The 27,938-nt window shown below is 44.6% G+C and overlaps 2 protein-coding genes and 1 long non-coding RNA gene across 6 annotated transcripts in view; 1 reads left to right on the forward strand and 2 right to left on the reverse strand.

The window, feature by feature from the left end:
- Window positions 1-232: 232 nt before the first annotated feature.
- On the reverse strand, window positions 233-27,483 carry LOC116275031 (homeobox protein Hox-B3-like). The gene is made up of 3 exons (XM_031666795.1): window positions 27,446-27,483; window positions 26,752-27,017; window positions 233-970 (listed from the first exon to the last, which is right to left on the reverse strand). Exons 1-3 carry the CDS (start codon window positions 27,481-27,483, stop codon window positions 861-863), a joined length of 414 nt encoding a protein of 137 aa, XP_031522655.1. The 3' UTR covers window positions 233-860.
- On the reverse strand, window positions 6,249-11,179 carry LOC116270325. The gene is made up of 2 exons (XR_004178358.1): window positions 8,796-11,179; window positions 6,249-6,473 (listed from the first exon to the last, which is right to left on the reverse strand). It is a non-coding gene; the product is annotated as an uncharacterized LOC116270325 (long non-coding RNA).
- WDR26 (WD repeat domain 26) overlaps window positions 26,822-27,938 on the forward strand; it is a 49,349-nt gene continuing 48,232 nt past the window's right edge. The window contains exon 1 of one of the 4 annotated variants that reach the window (XM_021926789.2): window positions 26,822-27,906. In XM_021926789.2, the coding sequence (XP_021782481.1) occupies window positions 27,482-27,906 (425 nt within the window). In that variant the 5' untranslated portion in view covers window positions 26,822-27,481. The remainder of the gene's footprint in view (window positions 27,907-27,938) is intronic. The other 3 variants (XM_021926793.2, XR_002517340.2, XM_021926783.2) reach the window with 3 other exon arrangements.

The following is a 27,938-nucleotide window of genomic DNA, read 5'->3' on the forward strand; positions in this document are numbered from 1 at the left end:
GGAACATGCCTGTAATCCTAGCACCCTGGGAGGCCAAGGTGGGTGGATCACTTGAGCAACCTGGTCTTAAACTCAAGCTCAGGGGTTCAAGAGCAGCCTGGGCAATATGACAAAACCCAGTCTCTACAAAAAGTACAAAAGTTAGCCGGGTGTAGTGGCGTGGGGCTGTAGCTCCAGCTACTCTGGGGACTGAGGCAGGAAGATCACTTGAGCCCAGGAAGTTGAGGCTGCAGTGAGCTGTGTTCGTACCTCTGTACTCCGGCCTGGGTAACCAAGCGAGACCCTGTCAAAAAAAAAAAAAATAGGGGTTCCATGACTCTAACAATCCCCTCCCCGCCCAGGGTGTGCAGGGGAACTGAACCAAGAGCCTCAATCCTGTCCTTGCTTTTTCTGAGCTCAGCACAAGCTCAAATGTGCATTTTACAAAGGCAATCAGACCAGCCTGTCTCTCCTCTCTGATCCTTCTGGCCCCTCCACATCTCTACCCCCATATTTAAATGGAAGCTAAGAGACACTACTATGTGCTTATGAAACCCCAGCTTCACTCCACCCCCACCCTGGGAAAGACTTCAAATTCAATAATTCTAAGGAGAAAGATAAGCACAAACAGATCTATGTTATTCTGTGTACAGAGTTCTACCAGAAGAAATGCCTCGCCCAAGATATAAGTTGTTATTTCTTTCTTTACTGAGAGGTATTTGCCCCTTTGCCATAGTATAGATGAGAACAGGAAAATACTTGGATGTCGCTGAGGGTCACGTTATCTGTTATAATGAGGTTTGGCTCCATGGAATAGAAAAGTTGTTTTCATACTGTAAGGATTTATTTTCATCACTTTGTTAAAGTCCCGGAGTAAACAGTCAGGAACTGTTTTGGCAGCTCTGTGAAGTCATCAGGGTTTCGGCCTTCTGTTTCCTCCAGCATGTGACATCCATCCTCAGGGTCACATGATGTCTGCTGAAGACTTGATCTAAGCAGTAGGAGGAAGGAAGAGGGAAAGGCAAAGAGGGGGGCCCTGGTTGTCCTAGAAGATAAAAGCCAGGCTACCAGAGAGGAAGTCAGGTGTTTGGCCATTTGGAGTCAAAGAGATAATAGACACTGGAACCAATCCTGGGATAGCATTTAGGCCCCTTTGAGGGTGTGCCCTAAGAGAGATGATCACTGGAGCTGAACAGGGCCTCTGGGTACAAGGATCACATAACAGTATGGTGCTAAAATTTTCCCCTTTTCTTGAAAAGCTGCTGCAAAGAGCTCCCCTCCTAAGTTCTGGCCCCATCTTTCCAGGACTGTATTAGAAGTGCAAGCAGGGTCTCTCCTGACTGGACCAAACAGGCACTGGGAGACCCCATTGACACTTCCCCTGAATACCTTGCATCTTCCTCTGAGCACTCAGCTACCCAGTGCGTCTGATACCCGTGGTGGGTTGGGTGCATGGGTGGATCCGAGCAAGACGAAAGTTCACTGTTCCTGAACACACACTTGAAAAGTGGTAAGGTCTCAACAAATTCATAAAAGTGAGTTCAGTATGTTATCATTAGGGGAGTAGTAGGAAAGTGGTGGGAGACGTCTGTTCAACAGCGGAAGGAACGGTTGGAATCAGACAGTGAGAGCCACAGAGAAGGTAGTCAAAGGGTAGTTGCTGTCATCAGACCAGGCTCTCCTGCCCACCAACCGCAGGCCACAATCCCAGCCCTTCTCTCTGATGTCAGGAGCTGGGGAGCATCTGCCTTGCCAAGCCTTGTGCGATCGGCTCCTGGCAGCCTCACACCTGGTAGGCTGAGGGACAGGGAGTGAGCCAGAGCCCCACTGCTAAGCATAACTTCGGGAAGTGGGCAGCCCGCCCCTGAAGAATCAATACTGACATAGCACTGCTGCCTTCGCTGCTGACCACACAGGGACTACGGGACCTTTCTTGGCTTTGGTGCCCTGGCCACACGATGCCCCAGAACCAGTTTCTGCTCAGCGCTGGGCTCTCCCACCACTGTCAGTGAATGAGATCAGAGTGGCCGGGCGCGGTGGCTCAAGCCTGTAATCCCAGCACTTTGGGAGGCCGAGACGGGCGGATCACGAGGTCAGGAGTTCGAGACCATCCTGGCTAACACGGTGAAACCCCGTCTCTACTAAAAAAATACGAAAAACTAGCCGGGCGAGGTGGCAGGTGCCTGTAGTCCCGGCTACTCGGGAGGCTGAGGCAGGAGAATGGCGTAAAAACCCGGGAGGCGGAGCTTGCAGTGAGCTGAAATCCGGCCACTGCACTCCAGCCTGGGCAACACAGCGAGACTCCGTCTCAAAAAAAAAAAAAAAGAAAAAAAAGAGATCAGAGTGAATCTAGCCATACGTCATTCCTTAATACATTCAAAAGCACAGAGGAGGTCCCTGGACGCAAAACCAGGAGAGGGTAGGAACCCTGGAAGGGAATATCCTGCCCAAGTGCAGTACTTCACTATAATTATCACAGTAATACATTATTTCTGTTTAAGATCATTTCAGAGGGCACTAACTGGTATAAAGTAAAATAAGTCTCCTTCCTCCCCACACCTGGCTGCACTCCCTAGGGACCACCACGTATAGCTTCTGGTATACCTTTCAGAAATTTTCTATCCTACTGTATTCTGTTGAATGCATGTGTAAGAATTTTACTTATAGATAATTCAACTAACAATAATCACAAATTTATAAAATGCATATTATTGACACTGACATTGCAGGTGGAAAAACAACTAAAAATGATAAAAGTGAACGTTTAATTCTTTCAGAGTGCAGTTTTTGAAATGACCACCAGGTGTCAGAGTTATCAACAAATCCCCAAATTATGACTGGAAAGTTACAAGAACAGAAAAGTGCCTGGCTGGAAATGAGACCACGAGATTCCTCCCTTAACAGGATTCCTTGGCCCTTTGGCCCAATATTTCGTCTACTTAGGGTTGCAGGGAGGGAGGAAGGCAAGCTACAGACAAAAGAAAAAAATCCTCAGACCACAGATTCCCATTCAGTTGGGTACCCTTTGATCTTTAGAGCAGCTCTGTGAAAGCACTGTTAAATTTTACATGGGAAATGTAAAGGCTAGGCAGAGTCAGTCCTCCTACAGCTGCAAGGCTACTTTTGGAAGCCAGAGCTATCTCCTTTCCTCAGTAGGGGCGGAGAACAGAAGAGGACACGGACACACACACACACACACACACACACACACACACACACACACGAGAGGAGGGCTCAGCTACAGCCATCCTTGTTTTAAAAGGGAAAATTCAATTCTGTTTGTAGGAGCACCTCCTAGTTTACCACCGCCATCTCTTACTCACTTCCCATTGACTCCTCACATGCACTTCCTCTACCAGGCCTGACCTGCCTGCTGTCCTGAGCTGCTGACCTAGAAACATTCGACCTCCATGCTTGAGAGCAGGGCGTGGACCGTCTCCCCTCACCACATCCAGGCTGTCATCCAGGGGTGGTTACGCCACCCTTCCTCCAGGGCAGAGGCCTGAGCAGGGTGGCCTTGCTGCTCCCACTCCCTGGCACCACATGCCCAGCTCTTGTAGAGCCAACATACCATGGAGGGCTCCAGGTGACTCCCACACAAGCCTCTTCCTGTATCTTCTTGGATCACTGATGTCTGCACTGGCAGACCAGGAGAGTGAAGCAGTTCGGACAAGGCCTTGTGCAAGGAGGGCACGAGAATGGCACAAGTGGCTCCAGAGTGAGCTAATGTCTTCCCTGGGAGGGCACAGCTGAAAAGTGTCAAAAAGACAGGGGAATCCTTGGCCAGGCACAGTGGCTCATGCCTGTAATCACAGCACTTTTCAGAGGCCGAGGTGGGAGGATCTCATGAGGCGAGGGGTTTGAGACTAGCCTGAGCAACACAGTGCAAACCTATCTCTACAAAAATACAAAAATTAGCTGGGCGTGGTGGCACACACTTATAGTCCCAACTGCTTGGGAAGCTGAGGTGTGAGGATGGCTTGAGCCCGCGAGGTCCAGGCTACTGTGAGCCATGACTACACCACTGCACTCCAGCCCAGGCAACAAAGTGAGACCCTGTCTCCAAAAACACTTTAAAGAAAAGGGGAATCTTTACATGTCCCATTGGCACTTGTCTAGGCTGTTCCCTGGACCACATCTCATTTCTGAGTTATGAGGCTAAGGAAGGGATCAGACAGGTTTCAGACCCCCTACACACTGGAGATTTTTGTGGATGGAACATTGCTATGCAGAACGATGCAGAGCTTGTGAAAAGAAGTAGGAGATGGTGTGAGGAGAGGGGAGCGGGGAAGAAAAGAGTTCCCTTCTTCATGGACTATGTTATGCATGTTTCAATCCTACTTGAAATGTGACTTCCATGATTTCTGACAGATTAAGGTGACCTTTTCATGTGAGTTGAGTAACCACATCTGCTAAACTGGCACATGCCACATCGACCACATGAAGCAACAGGAATTATTTTAGTCACTATACACTTTAAATGCCATATATAATTTAAAATGATACACCTGTGGTGCCACACATATAATAAAATGTTAGTTATTAAAACACTAGTAGTATTCATATTCAATATGACAATACACTATGTTTGATGTTTCAAACATAAGGTTCAAGCCAAATGCTTCATATAAAAATATAAAGGGGTAAAACAATGTTTATATCTGGACCTCCATTCATTTACCATGACTGATATAGTAACTGTTGCTTTAATGTGGCGTATGGCAATTGAGATTTTTCTCCATTATCCTATAACATATAAGGGGTACAGAACAGAAAGAATCTCTCATAATGCTATTCCTATTATATTCCCTTCCTGAGTAGGGTCAGACTAAGCCATGGCCAGGGACCATCCAGAATCACCCTCATCTACACTGGGTGTGTCTACCTCAAGGAAGGGTTAATAATGGGCCTCCTCTCTGGGCACTGAACTGTTTGGTGACGTTTGGATAATCCTGGATCTACTAGATTCCTGGTAAGTCAAAGAACATTCCAAACCTCTCCAAAGTCTTCCTATTAGTCACAAGTTCTACTTCATTAGGCCGTTCGGATGATAAGGGTTTCACAAGGCCAAGACAGACTTCACTGGTCAATGTGTATTTTGAGGATGGGGTAGTGAGGGGAGGAGGAGGGTGGATTCAGGTCCCCACCTCACTCATTCAAATACAGATGGTCCCTGACCTACGATGGTTCAGCTTACAATTTTTCAACTTTATGATGGTGTGAAAGCAATACGCATTCAGTAGAAACCATCCTTTAGTACCCATACAACAATTCTGTTTTTTACTTTCTGTACAGTATTTAATTTATTGAATAAATTACATAATATTCAACATTATTATATAATAGGCTTTGTGTTAGATTATTTAGCGCAACTGTAGGCTACTGCAGTGTTCTGAGCGTGTTTAAGGTAGGCCAGGCTAAGCTATGAAGTTCTGTAGGGTAGGTGGATTAGATGCATTTTTGACTTACAATATTTTCTACTTACAATGGGTTTATTGAGATACAACCCCACTGAAAGTCAAGGAGCATCTCTGTACCTGCTTGCCACCACCCCCTCCAGGTTATTCATGCTTTAAGTAGGTGAGTCAGAGGAGGTGGGTGGTTATATTTGGTTTTGCCATGTGTATGGTATCCTAATGACAGTGACTCCTCCCTCTAGTTAATCCTTCCACAAGCGACTCCACCTCCAAGCCCTGCACTCAGGCAGGTAAAATGCCTGACTGAAAATATTCGGTCTCTTCACCAGTACCAGAGGCCAATTCTCTTCTAGAAAGCAAGGAAGGAAATCATTGATGTGAACACAGGAGCAGAAGACTTTCTGAGCCAGTCACGAGCTTGGGTGCAGAGTGAGGCCAAGCTCAGACAGGTCACTGACCATAATTATCCCTCCCATAAGGGCAGCCTTCCTCACCTGCAGCCACGCAGCTTCTGAGGCAGTGACAAATAGCTGTGCCTGTTGAAACTCCAGAGGAAACATTCCTTACCAGGTCTCTCAGTCCAAGCTTCAGTGACAGGACCAGAAATGTAAACAGACTACTCCAATAGAAACAAGAGAGAACTGGTTCTCCTGCTCTCTGGATGGTTTATGACATTTCAATTATGTTCAACACAATATAGCTGAATTATTTTTAACCTTACTGAGCCTCCTAGCTTTGTAAAAGAAATATTCGTTGATAGAGTGGAAGGACAGCTAGAAGCAGAGATCTGAGGGGAAAAAAAAAACTCACTAGTAGAAATGAGCCTATAAATGATACTACTTACAATATTGAGTAGATAAAGCATAGCACCTTTTATTGAAGGAACCATGAGTGAGGGATATTTTGGGTGTTGCTTATTTGTAATTTACTTCTTAGAATAATATAGTCCATTTTCTTCAAGCAATTTTGCTGTTATTTCAGCAAACGGAAGAGAGGAAATCTCAGTTCTAATTTCCCCAGTAGCTGTGCTGCCATGATTACCATCATACTAGAACAAACAGTTCAAGATAATTCTGCCTAAGGTTAAGACAAAGAGATACTTAATGTACAATCTTTTGGACAATATGACTCAGTGTCTAAACAAACTGATCTTGGGTTTTAATAGTTCTGCTGAGGGGAGGGAGTATAAAGAAGGGTCCCATTTCTTCTCTTTGTTTCACTTTTCTTCTCCCCTCAATGCTACGAAAATCTCTCAAAACTTGTCAAAGGTATCAGTGCACCTGTAGTCCCAGCCACTAAGGAGGCTGAGGCAGAAGGATGGTTGAGCCCACAGTTTGGAGGCTGTAGTACACTTTGATCATGCCTATGAATAGCCTGTACTCTGCACTCTAACCTGGGCAACATAACAAGAACCTATCTCTAAAAATTTAAAAAAAAAAAAAATTTAAACCTTGTTAAAGGTATACAACAATCTCACAGTGAAATATCCAAAGTTCTTCTGATTATGGTGTTAGAATTAAGCATAAGAGTTGCAACCTCCAGTGACTACAGGTGCCAAATACATTTGTTTCTTAGTATCTTGAGGCCAGGTAGAGTGGCTCACGCCTGTAACCCCAACACTTTGGGAGGCCAAAGCAGGAGGATCGTGTGAGCCTAGGAGTTCAAGACCAGCCTGGGCAACATTGTGAGAAACTATTCCAACAAAACAACAACAACAACAAAAAGCCAGGCATGGTGGCTCATGTCTGTGGACCCAGCTACTCAGGAGGGCTAAGGTGGAAGGATTGGAAGATGGGTTGAATCCAGGAAGTTGAGGCTGCAGTGAGCCATGATCACACCACTGCACTCCAGCCTGAATGACAGAGAGAGACTGTGTCTCCCTAAAATAAAAATATATATACACACATTATATATACATATTATATGTGTATATTATATACATATATATATATATATATATATTTTTTTTTTTTTTTTTTTGAGACCGAGTCTCGTTCTGTTGCCCAGGCTGGAGTGCAATCTCAGCTCAGTGCAACCTCCGCCTCCCGGGTTCAAGTGATTCTCCTGCCTCAGCCTTCCCAAGTAGTAGGGATTACAGGCATGTGCCACCACGACTGGCTAATTTTGTATTTTTAGTATAGATGGGGTTTCTCCACATTGGTCAGGCTGGTCTCAAACTCCCGACCTCAGATGATCTGTCTGCCTCGGCCTCCCAAAGTGCTGGGATTACAGGCGTGAGCCATTGCACCCGGCCATAATCTTAAACTATATTCTTTTGGCCCTGAAACACTTTACTTTTTTTTTTTTTTTTGAGATGGAGTTTCGCTCCGTCGCCCAGGCTGGAGTGCAGTGGCACAATCTCCGCTCACTGCAAGCTCTGCCTCCTGGGTTCACGCCATTCTCCTGCCTCAGCCTCCCGAGTAGGTAGGACTACAGGTGTCCGCCACCACAGCCGGCTAATTTTTTTGTATTTTTAGTAGAGATGGGGTTTCACTGTGTTAGCCAGGATGGTCTGGATCTCCTGACCTCGTGATCTGCCCACCTCAGCCTCCCAGAGTGCTGGGATTACAGGTATGAGCCACCGTGCCTGGCCAACACTTTACTTTTTAAAATATCCATTTCTTCTTGAAATACAGTCCACTTTGCTGCGCACAGTGGCTCAGGCCTATAATTCCAGCACTTTGGAAGGCCGAGGCGGGTGGATCACTTGAGGTCAGGAGTTTGAGACCAGCCTGCCTAACATGGTGAAACCCCGTCCCTACTAAAAATACAAAAATTAGCCGGGCGTGGTGGTGTGCGCCTGTAATCCCAGCTACTTGGGAGGCTGAGGCAGGAGAATTGTTTGAACCGAGGAGGTGGAGGTTGCAGTGAGCCGAGATTGCGCCACTGCATTCCAGCCCAGGCAACAGAGCGAGACTCCATCTAAAAAAAAAAAAAAAGAAAAAGAAAAGATAGTGATAAAGGAAATAGTTCACTTTTGTCTTAATTCTACTATTAGAAAAATAATAGTGTAACATGGATGAATTTCAAAAGTAAAAATAAATACAATAGTACCACAAGTGGCAACTGACAGTCAACCTCAATATCTGGGAGGCAATAGGGAAGCATGGCGACTCTGGTAATTTGAAAAGCGCATAACCTGTATAAAAGCAGAAGCCACTGTGAATGCCAACTATCTGTTTTTCAGAAGTGTGGATCCAAGTCTTCATTTGAGAAACCAGAAGTCCGGATTCCTATATGTAATCTCTTAATTTTTAAATATGGACTATTAGCTTAAAAGAAAAAGTCATCAGGTCACCACTTTGCTACCCTCCTTTACTAACTAGAAACAATCTGACTGGGGATAGAACTGTTCTGGAAGTCAGGGAGCCAAGACTGTTAAACCCAGCTGATACCAACCTAGTTTCTTCCCCTGGGCCAAAGACCTAATCATTCTGTGACTCAGTTGCGTTGTCTGAAAAGTTTAGAGGTCCAAAATTCCTTTCAATCCTAAAATATGGCATATGGATGAATAAGTTTTCTAGATAGTCAATACTCACAATAACAAGGAACATAATTAAATGAAAAACAAAACTAGATCATTGTGCCATAGCAGGCTCTATTACATTGTCTAGACATGGCCTTGGTGTGACCAAGCTATCTGGTTAATATAACCACAAGAATTGGAACACTTTCATCAGAGCAGATCCAGTTTCTAATATCTACCCACCCACTGGGGAGAGAAAAAAAGTGTGGATCTCTAGTACATCATGACTCCGGCAGGAGCACCCCTCTATGAAACAGAACTCTAGCGTCTTTTGAACCCAAACCCAGCGTTTCAAGGGAATAATTCTGAGTCAGAACAAAGCTGACCAAGAGGCTGCCCTGAGCCACAGCTCTTGCTTAGCAAGTTCATGCTCAGCCTACCTGCGATGAGCTTTGCAGATGCCACGTCATGGTTTCCTGCAGGCACCAACTGCACTAGGAACAGCTCTTCTTATATAATCCTCGGCCATGCCTCATGACTGTGCACGAGGACATGGCTTTGCCCTGCACAAAGGCACACGGGATTTTAGACATGGCATCTCGTTTTTCAGGGAGCACAGAAAGGAAATAGAAAATATAAGGCTGGAAAATAATAAGGAATAGATAAATTAAGGGCCTTTCCCACTGTAAAGGTTAAAAGCATATTTCAGAACAAATAAAAGTGTTCACATTCTTGTGGTTATATTAACTGTGTGCCTTTGGCAAAGTGAAGGCCCAAAGAATAATGGAAACCCACATGAACTATAACTGGTGGCTTCTTCACACAGGCCATCATAACACAGATTGCATGGCTCCAAGTGAAATGTGGAAGGGGTGTCTGCTCCCTACATTCCTAAGTACTTTTGTGCATCAGTTATGAACAGGACCTTTTTAATTTTGCTATTAGCAGCTGCCAATAAGTATCTACTACGTCTTAAAGAATAATTTACCTTTGGTTCCAGAACCAGCTATGATCTCTCTTCAGTTCTATCTCCCTAAAGGCGTTTTCTTCATTGTGTCCTTTTAATGCCCTGGCTTTAGCTAACCAGGGTGTTTATTCTAAAAGTCAGTTCATTCTTACCCTAAGTCCTTTGTATTATCTGTTCCCTCTGCCTGGAATGCTCTTTACCCTGATCTTCACAAGAGCAGTTCATTCAGATCTCAGCCTCAAGGGTACCCCTGAGAGAGGCCCTCCCTGGGCATTAAGTAGACAGGGTCTTCCCAAGCACTGTGTCATGTGACCCTACTTTAATTCTCTGCCTAGCACATCACACCTTCACACTGTCACACCACCTGATACATTTCCTGTTTCTTTCTTTCTTTTTGCTGGTCTTCCCTGGAAGACACAATATAAGACTAGAATATAAGTTTGTGTAAGCTTATAAGAATATAAGCTCCATGGAAATAAAGATTTTGTGTCCTGTTCACTGCATATTTCTAGCACCTAGAAGTGTCTTACATACAACAAGCGCTCAAAAAATATTTTTTGAGGGAGTCCCTGAACCTATTCTGGCTCAGAGGGCTTCCCAATAATATATACACATATGTGTGTGTGTGTGTATATATATATGTGTATACACGTGTGTGTGTGTGTTGAAAGAACAAATGGACGGTTGGATGAATGGAAGAATCCATTTAGCAAATATCCACAAAGTGCCTGTGGTGTACTGGAAATACGATGAGGAGTAAGATCTTCCTTCAAGGACCCTACTAGGTCCCCACCAGGGAAGCAGGCATTACAGAATACAATGTGGTAGAAGAAATGCTTGAAGAAGCATTTCAAGCTCTTAACTTTCCCTAGAGATTACCCTTATACTATCTGGGTTTGGGTATGAGGGTAATCTCTAAGGAAAGTTAAGAGCTGGCCAAAAGGACAAGAATGAGAAGAGGGGTAGCAGGTAAGGCATCTGAGAAACACTGCAACAAAGGCACCGAGTCTGAAAGCAAGCCACGGGTTCCGGGAGCCCCAAGTGGTCTGGTGTGACTGGAGCCACAGGTGAGGGACTTGAGGGAGACTGGGCCTCCAAAGAGAGGCATAGGCCAGTTCTTAAGGAGCCATGCAGACCAGTACCTGGACCTTAGATTTTATCATCTAAGCGGTGAGGGCCACTGAAATCATTTTATACAGTTTTCAGTAGGGAAGTGACATAATGGTTTCATGCTTTATAAAGATAATTTTGCAGCCGGGGGTGGTGGTGCATGCCTGTAGTCCCAGCTCAGGAGGCTGAGGTGGGAGGATCACTTGAGCCTGGAAATTCAAGCCAGCAGTGAGCTATGATTGCCCCACTGCACTCCAGCCTAGGTGACACAGCAAGACCCCTCTCTTGGGAAAAAAAAAAAAAAAAAAAAGATAATTTTGGTAGCAGTGACAGCAACAAATTAGAGAAAGGAACAAAACATTCAGGAAGCTATAGTCTAATCCAGGTGGAAGAAAAAAATGTAAACCCAAACTATTAGTGGCAATGGAGATGAGAGGAGACAGATTAAAAGCTATTAAAAGGGTAGGATCAATAGAGCTTAGTAACACAGGAGATGCGGGAGGTGAATGAATGAATGGGGTTAAAGAGAATCTGGCTGGGCACAGTGGCTCACAACTGTAATCCCAGCACTTTGGGAGGCCAAGGCAGGTGGATCATGAGGTCAAGAGATCAAGACCATCCTGGCCAACACGGTGAAACCCCATCTCTAATAAAAATACAAAAAATTAGCCGGGCGTGGTGGCAGGCACCTGTAATCCCAGCTACTTGGGAGGCTGAGGCAGGAGAATCGCTTGAACCCGAGAGGCGGAGGTTGCAGTGAGCTGAGATCATGCCATTGCACTCCAGCCTGGGCAAAAAGAGCGAAACTCCATCTCAAAAAAAAAAAGAGAATCCCAGTTTCTGATTCGTGTCAGTGGGAGAAACTGTGACATTCTTCATGGAAATGAATAGCTCTCAGGCAGGCACAAGGCCTCTGGAGTTCTAAATTCACTCTGCCTGTGAGCTGACTGAATCTGAGTCTGCTTGCTTGCGTGAGCTCATGGACACTTGCCCAAGTGGCTATCTATGGTCCTAGCATAAATATGAGTTTATCTGCTGAATAAGTAAATGCGTACAGAAGTCCCCTCTGGTGTGTGTACATCAAATCTGCAGTGCTGGTGATTTATCTGTTCATAACAATACACGTGGGATTGCACTGCACGGCCATTTTGGGAGGCACACACTGATCCATCACCACGAACACATGACTATTGGTCTAAATATAGATGTGCCTGTCACCTCAGAGAAAGAACAGACCAGAAGTCATGATCCCACTTACTCCAAGGAAACTTTAAGGTGACAAACTTGAAAAAAAAATCAATGAATGTAATATTTCTTAAGTCTGAATCTGATCTAAAGATCAAATTATAATTACCTCCCCTATGTTTCATTTTTCTTGACTTTAACTGTTAATTTAACCCCAGCCTCTTCTAAAGTAGCCCCACTTCCATTCCAAGATAATTCTGACAGTCCTCAAGGCACATCTCACAGGTGCTCAAAAGCAAGTACAGTCGGCTATCTATCAAGACACTCTGTGAGGATGTCCAGTTTATTTCTGATGGTTTTTTTGTGTTTTTTGAGAGACAGGATCTTGCTGTGTCGTCCAGGCTGGAGTACAGTGGCACGATCATAGCTCACTGCAGCCTCAACCTCCTGGGCTCAAGCAGTCCTCCCACTTCAGCCTCCCAAGCAGCTGGGACTACAGGCATCCGCCACCATGCCTGGCTGAGTTTATCCATTTTCTCCTACTCCAGCACCCCCATCTGCTGCTGCCACTTGAAAGACTATATAATGTTAAGAGCATGGGCTCTAGTGAAAGACTATATAATGTTAAGAGCATGGGCTCTAGTGACTGCCAGCTTAGGTTGGAATCCTGGCTTTGCCCTTGATGAGCTGTGTGACCCTGGGCAAATTATTTAGCCCCTCTGTGCCTTAGTTTCCACCCTGGTAAACAAAAAATATATATTATTATTATTTTCATTAACCTCTAGCCTACCTTGTGGAGGTGCTTGTGACGATTAAATGGGTTAATATTTATAAAGTACTCATAATAGTGCCTGAAGCAGAGCAGGCACTGAATAAATGCCAGCTATTATTTCTACTACCATCACTCCTACTGGCCATGAGGATACCTCTGGTGGTCCTGCCATAAGGTGCCAAAGCAGTGGGGGTTATCATAAGGTAAGGGACAATGCCCTCTTTGTAATATGACATCAAAGGCAGGTACAGCTTATGTCCAGTGTTTTCTGAAATTACCACTGTGATGGTTAATTTTAGGTGCCAACTTGACTGGATTAAGGAATAGAGAACTGGTGAAGCACTGTTTCTGGGCGTGTCTGCCAGGGTTTCCACAGGAGACTGGTGTGTGAGTCAGTGGACTGAGTGGGGAAGACCCACCCTCAATGTGGGCGGGCACCATCCAACTGGCTAGGGGCCCAGATAGAACAAAAAAAGGAGAGAAAAGGATTTCCTCTCTCCTGGAGCTGGGACACTCTCCTCCTCCTGCCCTCAGTCATCAGAACTCCAGGCTCTCTGGCCTTGAGACTCCAAGACTTACACCAGCAACTTACACCAGCAGCCCCCTAGCTTCTTGGGCCTTTGACTTCAGATGAGAAGTACACCATCAGCTTCCCTAGTTTTAGGGCTTTCAGACTTGGACTGAGCCACACTACCAGTATCCCAGGGGCTCCCGCTTGCAGATGCCCTATTGAGGGACTTCTCAGCCTCCAGAATCCAGTGAGCCAATTCCCTAATAAACCCCCTCTTATATATCTATAGATCTAGATCTATCCTATTGGTTCTGTCTCTCGGGATAACCCTAACACAGTTCCTAAAAGTTCTTTACATTTTTACTTGCAAAGGACTGAGATGAGCTATGAGTCCATGGGCACCCAGGGTAGAAGGCAAATGAATGACCAACACCATCTACCCTCTCTCCCTCAGGGCTTTGTTACAGGCTCAGCTGGGTCCAGTCTGGCTCCAGCTCTCTTAGGATGAGTTCTGCCCAGAAGACTCTTTCTTTCCTCATCTAGATAGACTTCTTTGAGTCCCCCTCTTCCCAGTGCTTCCAAAGGGGGAATTTAAATCTGATCCTTTAAAAACAATGAAACACGGCCGGGCGCGGTGGCTCAAACCTGTAATCCCAGCACTTTGGGAGGCCAAGATGGGCGGATCACGAGGTCACGAGATCGAGACCATCCTGGCTAATACGGTGAAACCCCGTCTCTACTAAAAAAAAAATACAAAAACTAGCCGGGCATGGTGGCGGGCGCCTGTAGTCCCAGCTACTTGGGAGGCTGAGCCAGGAGAATGGCATAAACCGGGAGGCGGAGCTTGCAGTGAGCTGAGATCTAGCCTGCACTCCAGCCTAGGTGACAGAAGAGACTCCATCTCAAAAAAAAAAAAAAAAGGCCAGGCCTTGGTGAAGCTCAAAGCCTGTAATCCCCAGCACTTTGGGAGGCGAGGCAGATTGGATCCGCGAGGTCAGGGGTAGGGATCATCCCTGGCTAACAGTGAAACCCGTCTACCTAAAATACAAAAAACCTTGAGTGATGGCCCGAGGCCTGTGGTCCCCACCTGCGGGGAGGCTGAGGCAGGAGAATGGCGTAAACCCGGGAGGCGGAGCTTGCAGTGAGCTGAGATCCGGCCACTGCACTCCAGCCTGGGCGACAGAGCCAGACTCAGTCTCAAAAAAAAAAAAAAAAAAAAAAAAGAAACAGCAGCTGTATCGTTAAATTATTTCTAAGTGGAATTTAGACTTAATTTGAGTCTTTTAACAGTAGACTCTTAAATGAAGCTCCTTAACTCAAGACTAAAGAATACTACTGATGTGGGCGTTCATCTTTGATGATGAAGTCCCTGTTGACAGTCTTAACATTAGGACAGGAAGAGGAAAAATGAAATTTTAAACATACCATTTACGTTAGCATCAAAAAACATCCGATAACTAGGAATAAATCTAACAAAAGATGTACAAGACTTCTACACAGAAAACCATGAAACATTACTAAGAAAAATTAAAGACTTAAAGAACTATATAAGTAGAGAAACATGCCATATTCCTAGACACAAAGATTCGATGTTATAAAGATGTCTAGTCTCCCCAAATTGACCCAAAGATTTAATGCAGTTCCAATCAAAATTTCACAAAATTTTTTGTGGAAATTGATGAGTCTATACTTTACATGAAGTGCAAAGGGCCAAGAATAGCCAAGACGATACTGACAAAAAAAAAAAAAGTTGAAATAATTATACTACCAAATGGCAAACTTATTATAAGATTACAGCAGCAAGTAAGTCAGTATGGTATTAGCACAAACTTCTGCCAGTTAAAACATAAAGATATGTGAATAGAGCAATTGAGCAGAGTTTAGAAACACACCCACACATGTACAGTGCTCTAATTTACAACAACACCACTGCAAGACAGAGGGGAAAGGATTTTCTTTACCCTGTGGTGTGGGTCAAGTGGACATTCACATGGAAAAACAATGAACTGTGGCCCCTACCTCACACCAGTCAGAAAACTAAATTCCAGAATGGTTGTAGACATAAACATGAAAGGCAAAACATTGAAACTTCCAGAGGATGTAACACAGGAGAATATCTTTATGCCCTTGCAGACAAGAAATGACTTCTAAAGTAAAACAAAAAGCACAAACCATAAAGAGAACAACTGATGAACTGGATTTCATTAAGAATTACTGTTCATCAAGACAACATTAAGAAAGCAAAAGCAAACCACACAAAGGGAAAACAAATTTGCAGTACATACAACCAACAAAGGACTCACAACATCTAGACTGTCGTCCAGGCTGGAAAGCAGTGGCATGATCTCAGCTCACTGCAACCTCTGCCTCCCAGTTTCAAGGGACTCTCCTGCCTCAGACTCCCAAATAGCTGGGATTACAGGCATGTGCCACCATGCCCAGCTAATTTTCATATTTTTAGTAGAGATAGGGTTTCACCATGTTGGCCAGGCTGATTTTGAACTCCTGACCTCAGGTGACACACCCACCTTGGCCTCTCCAAGTGCTGAGATTATAGGTGTGAGCCACCACGCCCGGCCAAAAGGCAACACAATCTTAAAAGAGGAGGAACAAGCAAAAGATTTGAAAAAGCACTTCACAAAAGAAAACATCCAAATAGCAAAAAAATGTATATAGACCTACATATATGTAAGTCTACATATATGTAGACCTACATGTAGACCTACATATACATACACTTTTGTATTAATATACACACACCATTAGTCATCAGAGAAATGCAAATTAAAACTACAATAAGATACTATTGGGGTCCTGGTAATGTTCTATTTCATGACCTGGGTGATGGTTTCACAGGTATGTTCACTAGAAAAAACCGAGTTGTACAATTAAGGATGTATATACTCCTCGCTACATATTATACTTTAATAAAGATGTTTACTAAAAAAAAACTGGGGCCGGGCATGGTGGCTTACACCTGTAATCCCAGCACTTTGGGAGGCCGAGACAGGCAGATCACGAGGTCAGGAGTTTGAGACCAGCCTGACCAACATGGTGAAACCTCATCTATACTAAAAATACAACAATTAGCTGGGCATGGTGATGCACACCTGTAATCCCATCCATTCAAAAGGCTGAGACAGGAGAATCGCTTGAACCTGCAAGTTGAAGGTTGCAGTGAGCCGAGATTGCACCACTGCACTCCAACCTGGGTGACAGAGAAAGACTCTGTCTCAAAAAAAAAAAAACAACAACAAACAAACAAACAAAAACAGCAGGGCGCGGTGGCTCATGCCTGTAATCTCAGCACTTTGGAAGGCGAAGAAGGGTGGATCACGCGATCAGGAGTTTGAGACCAGCCTGGCCAATATGGTGAAACCCCGCCTCTACTGAAAATACAAAAATTAGCTGGGTGTGGTGGCATGCACCTATAGTCCCAGCTGCTCGCGAGACTGAGGCAGGAAAATCACTTGAACCCAGAGGCAGAGGTTGCAGAGAGCCGAGATTGTGCCACTGCACTCCAGCCTAGGCAACAGGGCGAGACTCTGTCTCAAAAATAAAAAAAAATAAAAATAAAATAAACCAAATGCCACACGTGGGCCTTTTTTAGATCCTGCTTCATACAAGCCAACTGTTAAAAGAAATGGTGAGACAGTCAGAAAAATTTGAGATTAACTGCATATCTGATGACAATATTAATTTTTTAGGTGTGATGATGGTATTAAGGCAATATTTTCAAAAGGAGGTTTTATCTTTTAGAGCTACATACTGAAATATAAGTAAATATATTATAAATAAATAATATCCTGGATTTACTTCAAAATACTCAGGAGAGAGGACAGATAACACAAGCATAGATGAGTTGATAGCTATCATAGCTGGACGGTGGTGGGGATATGAGAGTTGCTGCATCATCTCTTTACCTTTATGTATGTTTAAAATACTGCATAATAAAACTTTTTAAAAATCTAGAACAAATCCAAGGTTTTATCTGTTTGCCTATTTATGACTCTTCTCTTCTGCCCATACCTGGGCTAATCAAATAACATTATGTAATAGCAAGGCAGATTCCATAAACACTGAATCCCTAGGCTACAGGGACCTCAAGAAATCATCTTGGCTATCCTCTCACTATCAAGCAGTCTCTGAAACAGAGGACATCCCAAATCACATCTGCACACTGACCAGCACAGGCGACAGTGTGTCTACTCTCAGAGAAGCAGCCTAAATATATAAATATATATATGTTTTATACATATATTTATATATTATATAAATTATACATTATATATATTATATATTATATATAACATATATTTACTTATATATTATGTAATATATATTATATATAACATGTTTATATATTACATATAATATATATATTTTATATATATATACACACACAAAAAGAACCTAGATGAACCTAGATAGGGCAGAGCAATCATTTACCTATATTCTTTGGGGTATATGCCAAGGTAAGGGCTCTAAGTAGCCTGGCTGATTTGTCTAAAACAGAAGACTCTTAAAAGAAGCTCCTATATTCTCCCTGAGCTGACCTTTCCTGTCTTGTCCCTCGAATATTAAGCTTATGCTATCAAGCCTCATCTCAGTTAGGTATCTGTGGCTTCCTTTGCCAGCTGACCTAGCTGGAGCTGCTAATGGAGTAATCAAGTATGAATTCCTGTATAAATCAAGTCTGGCTCTTATTGCAGGGATCTAGACTACTACAGGCCTACACAGTTTAGAAACCCTCATTAGATAGATGCAAGTACTTGTAAATATAAACCTGGCTAGGGCCTTCTGATTTATTGTGTCTCCCAGGAAGCCCTCCAGATTTGGGAGACTTCTCAATTCACAGGGAAAGAAAATTCATTTCCTCCTTCTCACCTTCCTTTGCCATTTCAAGGTGAAGTGTCCTAAACTGATAAATCTCCAAGTTAACGCCTAGCTTAGTGTGCTATCCCTACTGGACATAATATCTGTTTCAACAAGGATTTCTTGGAGAAATGAACTATACCTTTGGCACAAAGCATCCAGGTACCCCCTCTGATAGCTTCTGGGGGAAAGAAAATCTTTTAGTGTCCCTAACGGGCATACTTACCTACTACTAACTAGGTTAATGAAATGATACAGGCTTCAAAGGTGAGGAGCCGAGGTTTCATATACCCAAAAAGGGAAAAGTTCAAAAATGAATGTATACGATTTGCTCCATTTTTTCTTTTAACCCATAAGGAATTTAAACAGTGGCTACTTTTCGGACTAACACAAGCCGTCTCCGAAGTCATGTAATGAAGCGGCTGAGAACACGACTCTGGAGCCACACATCAGCTACATGACCTCAAGTTTTCTGTGCTTCAGTTTCTCACCTGTAAAATGCAGCTAATGAAGATACAGCCTTAATAAGGTTGATGGGAAGATTAAAAGAGTACAATATATGTAAAGCACTTACAACCCTGTCTTCCCAGTGTTAGCTCTATTATTTCATTATCACAGAAGCCCTGCTGTGGACATACGCCATTGCAGGGAAAAAAAAAAAAAAGGCTAAGAATGGAACAAGTGGACACTAGGAAACAAAATGAAAAAGAACAGCGTTGTTGACACTTTGGCTAAACCTTAAAAACATCTACTTCTATGCCACAGTATTTGTCAATAATCTGGGGACAGAGAAAAAGACATTCTGAAATAAGGGGTCGGAGGTGTAGCAGAAAATGTACATCCTTATTTTTCAGGAATTTATAGAGAAAGGCTACTCTTATGTGTGATGATTCAAACTCCAGTAAGAGAGGCCAGGCTCTTGCCTATAATCCCAGCACTTTGGGAGGCCAAGACAGGAGAATTATTTGAGCCCAGGAGTTCAAGACCAGCCTGGGCAACACGGGGAGACCTCGTCTCTACAAAAAGTTAGCCAGGTGTGGTAGTGTGTGACTGTGGTCCCAGCTATTCGGGAGGCTGAGGTGGGAGGACTGCTTGAGCCCACCTCAAGGTGGGTGCAGTGAGCCATGATCGTGCCACCACACTCCTGCCTAAGCGATGAAGGAAGACCCTGTCTCAAAAAAAAACAATTAAGGGAATCAACAAATCTCCCAAACTCTGTTAGTCCTCAGTTGGCCAAGCACCCCTCCACTAGCCACAAAAAGCTGAGTTATTGTTTTGCATTTTGTTGGTAATGACTGACATTCATGGTCTTTCATTCAATAAATTTTTAAAAATTTAGGCTATTATAATATTTCATGTTTGCCTGTACGTTTAGTATTATTTAGTAAAGAGCATAATTTTAAAAAATAATAATTAACTGAAGAAGCCTCGACATCCCTTCAACAATTTTTTAAACTTTATGAATAATCTACTACAGTCTTTAAAATTTTTCAGTTTTAAATGCCTAGTTATTGATCCATTACCTCTACAGGGGATGCATATACATATTCAGAAACATTTTCTTATGATAATTAGAATTTGTTGTTAACAGTCATAATTGTGTTTTACCATTGATTATTGTGATTATCATAATGCCAGAGGGATGAACAACACATTTGAAACTGAGAAGGAGGAAGACTGCCCAAAGGGCCTACTGTTAGAGTCTATGCAGGGACTCCTGGGGCTATTAATTATTTATCTGCTTTTCAAAGTTAATAAATAGGAATGTCTTTTTGCCCTTTATTCCCCAGATGAACTTAACCAAATGAGAGATGGGGTGGGTGTGTGCAGAGATGGCAGTCTGAGAATATAAGAGGTATGGGTAATGAGAAGGAGATTTTAGAAAAACAAAGACTTAACTGTCAAATATACTTAATAACATTGCCTTATCTGGCATGTTTTTATTATGGCATGTTTATCTGGCATGTTTTTATTATGAACATTTTGATGTTTTTTGAGTGTTCTTTTAAAAACGAGTGCTTTAGAAGCATAACATCAATATAAAAAGAAAGACAAATTATATACAATCTCACAACCCAAATAACCCCTTGGCACTTTTTAGAAATACTTAATACTGTATACAGCTGTAAAATTCAAACACTAAGGAGTAGTATTAAATGGAAAAATAAGAACTTCTCCCCTTCCTATCCCACTCCATCCATCAAAGAGAAACCCTGTTTATGCTTTTCTTTCCCACCAGAGAAAAAATGTGCATATATACATAAATTTATCTACCAAAATGCATCATATTAGGCACACTGTTTTGTAACATGCATTATTCACTTAATAACATATCTTGGTACTATATCCATATCAGCACATGGTGATTAGCACTTTCTTTTTGCTCTTAATGCTTCAAGCCAGAAGCAATTGCTCATGTCTGTAATCCCAGCACTTTGGGAGGCAAAGGCAGGAGGACTGCTTGAGCCCAGGAGTTCAAGATCAGCCTTGGCATCATAGGGTGACCCTGCCTCTACAAAAAAAAAAAAAAAAGTAGTCAGGTGTGGTGGTGTGCACCTGTAGTTCCAGCTACTCAAGAGGCTGGGGTGGAAAGATCACTTGAACTTTGGAGGTTGAGGCTGCAGTAAGCCATGACTGCACCACTGTACTCCAGCCTGGACAACAGAGTAAGACCCTAACTCAAAATAAAAAAGTAATAATAATAATGCAACCGGGCGTGGTGGTTCATGCCTGTAATCCCAGCACTTTGGGAGGTTGAGGCAGGCGGATCATGAGGTCAAAAGATCAAGACCATCCTGGTCAACATGGTGAAACCCCATCTCTACTAAAAGTACCAAAATTGGCCAGGCGTGGTGGTTCACGCCTGTAATCCCATCACTTTGGGAGGCTGAGGCGGGCAGATCACAAGGTCAGGAGATCGAGACCATCCTGGTTAACACAGCGAAACCCCATCTCTACTAAAAACACAAAAAATCAGGCCGGGTACGGGGGCTCATGCCTGTAATCCCAGCACTTTGGGAGGCCGAGGCGCGCAAATCACCAGGTCAGGAGATAGAGACCATCCTGGTTAACACAGTGAAACCCCATGTCTACTAAAAATACAAAAAATCAGGCCAGGCGCGGTGGCTCACGCCTGTAATCCCAACACTTTAGGAGGCTGAGGCAGGCGAATCACAAGGTCAGGAGATCGAGACCATCCTGGCTAACGCAGTGAAACCCCGACTCTACTAAAAAATACAAAAAATTAGCCAGGCGTGGTGGCAGGTACCTGTAGTCACAGCTACTCCGGAGGCTGAGGCAGGAGAATGGCGTGAAACCCGGTAGGCAGAGCTTGCAGTGAGCCCAGATCGCATCACTGCACTCCAGACTGGCGACAGAGCAAGACTCCGTCTCAAAGAAAACAAAACAAAACAAAACAAATACAAAATATCAGCCAGGTGTGGTGGCAGGTGCCTGTAGTCCCAGCTATTCTGGAGGCTGAGGCAGGAGAATGGTGTGAACCCAGGAGGCGGAGCTTGCAGTGAGCCAAGATCACGCCACTGCACTCCAGCCTAGGCGACAGAGTGAGACTCCACCTCAAAAAACAAAACAAAAAAAACAAAAACCAAAATTACCTGGGCATGGTAGCCTGCACCTGTAGTCCCAGCTACTGGAGAGGCTGAGGTAGGAGAATCACTTGAACCTGGGAGGTTGAGTTTGCAGTGAGCCGAGATTGCACCACTGCACTCCAGCCTGGCTACAGAGCCAGATTCCATCTCAAAAATAAATAAATAAATAAAATTAAATAATAATGCTTTAGTGACTATCTTTGTACCCATAGCTGAGAGTTAAATGTTTTTGTTTTTTTTTTTAAATACAACCCATACTGCAAAATCAGAGCTGCAAGTACAAACTAAGCAGTCTATCCCAGCTGTGTGGTAGGAAAAGAACGATCTCATTTATATGGTTCATTTCAGTTCCTTCAGGAAATTTCCCGCGACATTGTTATTTATACCAAATGGGTCTCAAAAACGTGAGACGGCTACTGAGAAGAGGACTGTTTTCCACTGAGAGGAAGGTGAATATGTCTAACTGTGTACAACTGCTGGTTGCAAAGGCGCCTGTGGCAAAGCAGTCGTCCTGTCTTTGCACTTAAATCCACCTGGTGTGCCACCCCTACCCTTGCTTACAGGACTGTACTGAATGCCCATGGCATGAACGGAATGTTTGCAGAAGGGGAAAATAAGCAAGCACTGGAGAAACATGCATAGAACAGCAGGTAAAACTGCCAGATGCCCTTCACCCACTCATGGAAGGCCAATATGAAGCCATGTTCAGAGTCGTCTGCCTAGAGCTACAGAGGAATGCAGGGCTGAGTAAGAAAGTGACTACAGAGTCACAGCTCAGAAACAATCATAACCAAAAAACCATCTCATACCTCTGCATTTAGCTGCCTCAAATCCTTTCTAAATGAAGAGGGATTTAAATTTTATTTTAAAATATTTCAACACAGTACTTTTCCAAATATTTGTTATATTCGTTATCTCATGACCCACACATTAACTCTAGCAGGCAGGTAGGCCAATGTCATTATCCCCACTTAAACATGACATGCCTGAGGGGCTGCAAAAGTTAAATGATTTGCCTGGAGTCAATCGGCTGACCAACTGTTCAGACCCAAGAACCATGCTCTCCAGGATTCTCCCAATCCCAACCAGGCCCAAGTCCAGCTGGACAATTTTAGCATCCCAAAGAAAAGCTAGGAATGAAGCTAGAGATATAAATATAAAAATATTCCTTCCCAAAGACACCTGAGATCTGAAAACTACCTCTTCCTAACAAAAATTTTAAAAATTAAGTATCGATGTTGCTAAGCACCAAGTTGATATACCAAACTTACATCTGGACAGAACAACTACAGTCTCTACTAGTCACAAAGACTTGTAAGAAATGTTGGTTTTATGTTTTATTATAAACATTTATACTATCTCAGCTTTTTAAAATATGGTAGAGTTTAATTTTTACAGTTAAGATGTTGTCTTGTGGTCAGGAGTGGTGGCTCATACCTGTAATCCTAACACTTTGGGGGCCAAGGCTGGAGGATCACTTGAGTTCAAGAGTTTGAGAACAGCCTGGGCAACATAATGAGACTGCATCTGTATTTAAAAAAAAAAAAAAAAAAAAAAAAAAAGGCCTGCGCGGTGGCTCACGCCTGTAATCCCAGCATTTTAGGAGGCCAAGGCGGGCAGATCACGAGGTCAGGAGATCAAGACCATCCTGGCTAACATGGTGAAACCCCGTCTCTATGAAAAATACAAAAAATTAGCCGGGTGTTGTGGCGGGCGCCTGTAGTCCCAGTTACTTGGGAGGCTGAGGCAGGAGAATGGCGTGAACCCAGGAGGCGGAGCTTGCAGTGAGCTGAGATCGGGCCACCACACTCCAGCCTGGGCGACAGAGCAAGACACTGTCTCAAAAAAAAAAAAAAAGTTGCCGTGGGCAGTACTAGTCATTTGTCATTTATATATCCAACACCTATTTCTTGAGTTGCCTTCTAGTCTAGTCTGGACTGGCTTATATGAATGTTTTTTCAAACTTTTTTGACAATGGCCTACAGAAGAAATATATTTTACTTTGTGAAGCATAGACATATGTCTGTCATTCAAATAAAAATTTCACAAAATAATAATCACCCCTCTTTTGAGTGATTCACGTGGATATCTTCTATGCTTTTATACTTTGCCACATTATTTTTTAAAATACAAATTATGGCCCACTAAATGGATTTCATGACTTACAAATGGGTCACAACCCAAGAGCTGAAAAAACTGGATTATATGAACAATATACAGATTGTGCCCTCAAGGAATTTGTACATTAGTTGGGAGTCTCATACAGTTCACAGACCTCTTACAGTTGGAAAGGCCTATAGGTCAATTAGTTCGACTACCTACTCTATACTTGATTCTACAGCATCCCTGAAAAAAGGTGAGACATGTGAAAAAGGCTTGTTTGCCATTTCAAGGACAAGGAGTTACCTCTTATTTGGAACTTAGCACAATATGGGTCAAATAGAGACCTGTTAAAAACAGTACAGAAACAAATACAAATGAATCAAGTATCAAAATATACACTTGATTTCTTTTTTCTAAAAGATAACTTGGACCTTTGTTCCTAAACCCATCTTAGTCTTTTTTTAGGAGGAGGGTGAAAAGGGGAAGGTAAATCAGGGGACAGAAGTCTAGAAAGGCTTCTCTCTGATGACCCGAAGAAGGGGTCTTAGCAAGTTACATCACAAGTAGCCCTCGCGATTGAGGAGCCTAATTAATGACACTCACAATGACGGCTAGGAGAGTGGAAGTCAGGAAAGGATCCTCTGAGGAGGTTTGAAATGAGCTGAGTCTTGAAAGATTGACTGGAATCAGACAGGTGAAGAAAAGATGGGAGAGTGTAGTCAAAGACTCTGAAAAAGAAATGAGTCAGTACATTTGGGGGACAGTAGATGGGGTCCCTGAAGTGGAGAAATAAGAGATGAAGCTGAAAAGAAAGACTGAAACCAACCTGTGGTGAGCAAGACACAATTTGGATTTTATTCTGTAGGTAATGTGGTGTTACTGAAGGTTCCTCAGAGTGTATTTCAGAATTGTTCATCTGTACATAGACCTGAAACTTGGCTCTAGAAAGACCTAAAGACCCAGAGTTCAGATAACAGACTCTCAAGCTGTGTTTTAGTACACAGAAAAATGTTCTGTAAGGGACTTCATAAATTCAGAATTCTAACACGAGCAGTGTTGGTTACTTAAAAAGCAGAAAAACTGGAATATAGAGTTTAGATAGCAATGGAATCCAATTTATTTTTCATCATTTTACTTTTGTTAATTTTTAAAAAGTGTGAGCTTTGTCTGTAGCTGCCACTAAGTGACTGATTTCCTTTATAAAACCTACCGACTTTATTCAGAAGCAAGTCTTCAATGTTGCCTAATAAATTATTATAAACCATTTTGCAAAAATTAAATTTTGCCTAAACAATAGCAACACTTTTAATAATAAGGTTGTCTAAAGTTAATATACAAACAGGGCTTTCTGAGGGTGTTAACTATCTAGTAATTCAGGCTCTGCTGGATACAGTGACAGAGCTCTAAGAACCTCAACTAGAACTCAGGTCGGCCTCAGGTGAATATAAACACTGTATGTGAGTCACCTTGCAATTACAGCTGCCACCTGGAAGCAAATTTAAGCAATAAGAACTACAAAACCAAATCCCTGTAAGATCCTGCATTGACCTTCCTCTTACTTCTTCCTGTCTGAGGATCCATAAACCTCAGAATTCTTTACTAATTTCTCATCAGCATCATCTTTTTTTGTATTTCCAAATTTAAAAACGACTGTCTCCAAAGGCCTCAAATTTACTTTCAGTTATTAGTATAATAAATATCAGCGATGTATGATGTATTCATTAGAACCTATGGTGTTTTTTTCCCCCTCCCCACAGGAAAACTACTTCAGAGAAAGACTTTTAATTTCTGAGAAAATCTTTGTACATATCGAGTATATATGCTATCGACCACATAATTGTTTGGGGATAATGCACACCATTTGCCAATGATTAAGATTCAGCCCAGTCTTTGTCGTTGCATTTCTACATTCACATAAATTAGTAAGTCATGATGACACGGAAGGCTCACATGCCACGTAAAAATTTCAAGCTTGGATCTGAATCGGTGACTGAATCCTCCTCAGAATGCGTATTTTGGAGGCAACTGTTTGGTTTATGTTACTGCTCCCTAAACCGGGCAGTGACTCAAGAGGCAGCTGGAAGAGAGAAGGAGGTGCTGGGCAAGTGCTAAAATACTGAAGCCTCAACAGTAGAGTCCCTCCCCTTCTCTACACACCACACAGCCTTTTTGAGACTTCTTGTCCCCATCAGATATGCTCCTCTAGACTAGCTCACCTTCCCAGGGTGGAGCAGAGTCTCACCGGCTCATTATCTCACAGCTCCCGGGATGGCCCCGGGTACAGCAACTGTGTGGCACTTGGCTGTGGAAATTCAAGTTTTTCCACCCTAAAACAAGTAGGTTGTGAAACCCGATTTCGGTCCTGGTTACCATTAAGAGAGGGGCCTACTACAGCCCTGTGCCTGGAAGTTCTTGCTACCAAACCTCGCCTCCTGCTCCACCCTCACCTTCAGCACCTGATGAGAAGGTCCAGTCCCTCCGCGCACCTTACATGCCCAGGCCACACTGGTGGACTCACGCACGCACGCCAACTCTGCCATCCCATGCACGCCCGGCTTCGGAGAGCAGCTACGAACTTACTGCTCGCCGAGTCAGCCGAGCCAGGGCGCAAGGGGAAAGGCCGGAGAGGGGCTGGGGATAGGATCGGATCGGAGTCGGGGTCGCGGCGGACCCCGCCGGCCTGCTGGCCTCCCTCCCCTGACCCCCGGGACAGCCCCGGCGCACGTGCTGGGTGACAGGCCCCCTATAGGTTCCATACCTGCCACCGGAAGTGAGTGAGGAGGGCAGTATAGGCATTTCCTGTGACGCGAGCGCCTGGACTCCATTAGGCAGCAGCTGGGGGAAGAATCAACACACCAGGGAGCAGAGCGCAGCGGACCCGAGGACAGAGGCGGCAGCTGCCTCCGCTGCCGCCCGCCGCCGCCGCCGCCGCCGCCACTGCCGGGGCTCAGCCCAGCGGCGGGCCCCGCGCCCCCGCAGCCGCCCCGCGGCGCCCCCAGGCTTGCGACCCCAGGCCACACTGAGCTGCCTCCGGGGAGGGAAAGACCCGGATCCTCCTTCTCCCCTCCTCCTCTCCCTCCCTCCCTCCTCCTCACCCCACCCTCCTACCCCTGACCCCTCCCCCTCTCCCCAGCCCCCACACATTCTCCCGGCCCCTCCCTCCCCCCGCCTCGCCCCACCGGCTTCCCACCACGGCCTCTCTCGGCGAGGAAACTCTGGCCTCCGCTTCCTCCTCCTCCGACTCGGACACCGGCGGAGCCTCCCCGCCCCCGCGGAAGAAACCCCGAGCCTCGGCGGCGGAGGGAGCAGGAGAGCCCGGGGCTTCGGCAGGCAGAGCAGGCCTCTCCCCTCCGTCCTCGTCGTCGTCCTCCTCCTCCTCCTCCTCCTCCGTGGTGGTAGTGGTGGGACTCCCCCCGGCTGCTGCCCCTCCCGCCGCCGCTGCTGTCTCCCACCGAAGTAGCGGCCACAGCCTGGTCAGCGGCAGCATCATGCAGGCCAACGGGGCAGGAGGAGGAGGAGGAGGTGGCGGCGGCGGCGGCGGCGGAGGAGGAGGGGGCGGCGGGGGCCAGGGACAGACCCCGGAACTCGCCTGCCTGTCGGCTCAGAACGGGGAGTCGTCCCCCTCGTCGTCGTCGTCCGCGGGGGACCTGGCCCACGCCAATGGGCTCCTGCCTTCCGCCCCCTCCGCCGCCAGCAACAATAGCAACAGCCTGAATGTCAATAACGGGGTTCCCGGCGGGGCGGCCGCCGCATCCTCAGCCACCGTCGCAGCTGCCTCCGCCACCACCGCCGCCTCCTCTTCCTTGGCCACCCCAGAACTGGGCAGCAGCCTCAAGAAGAAGAAGCGGCTCTCCCAGTCAGATGAGGATGTCATTAGGCTAATAGGACAGCACTTGAATGGCTTAGGGCTCAAGTAAGTATCCCTTACCGGCAGCTGGTGATGGA

Source organism: Papio anubis, chromosome 1 (genome assembly GCF_008728515.1).
Source record: "Papio anubis isolate 15944 chromosome 1, Panubis1.0, whole genome shotgun sequence".
Classification (NCBI taxonomy): Eukaryota; Metazoa; Chordata; class Mammalia; order Primates; family Cercopithecidae; genus Papio; species Papio anubis.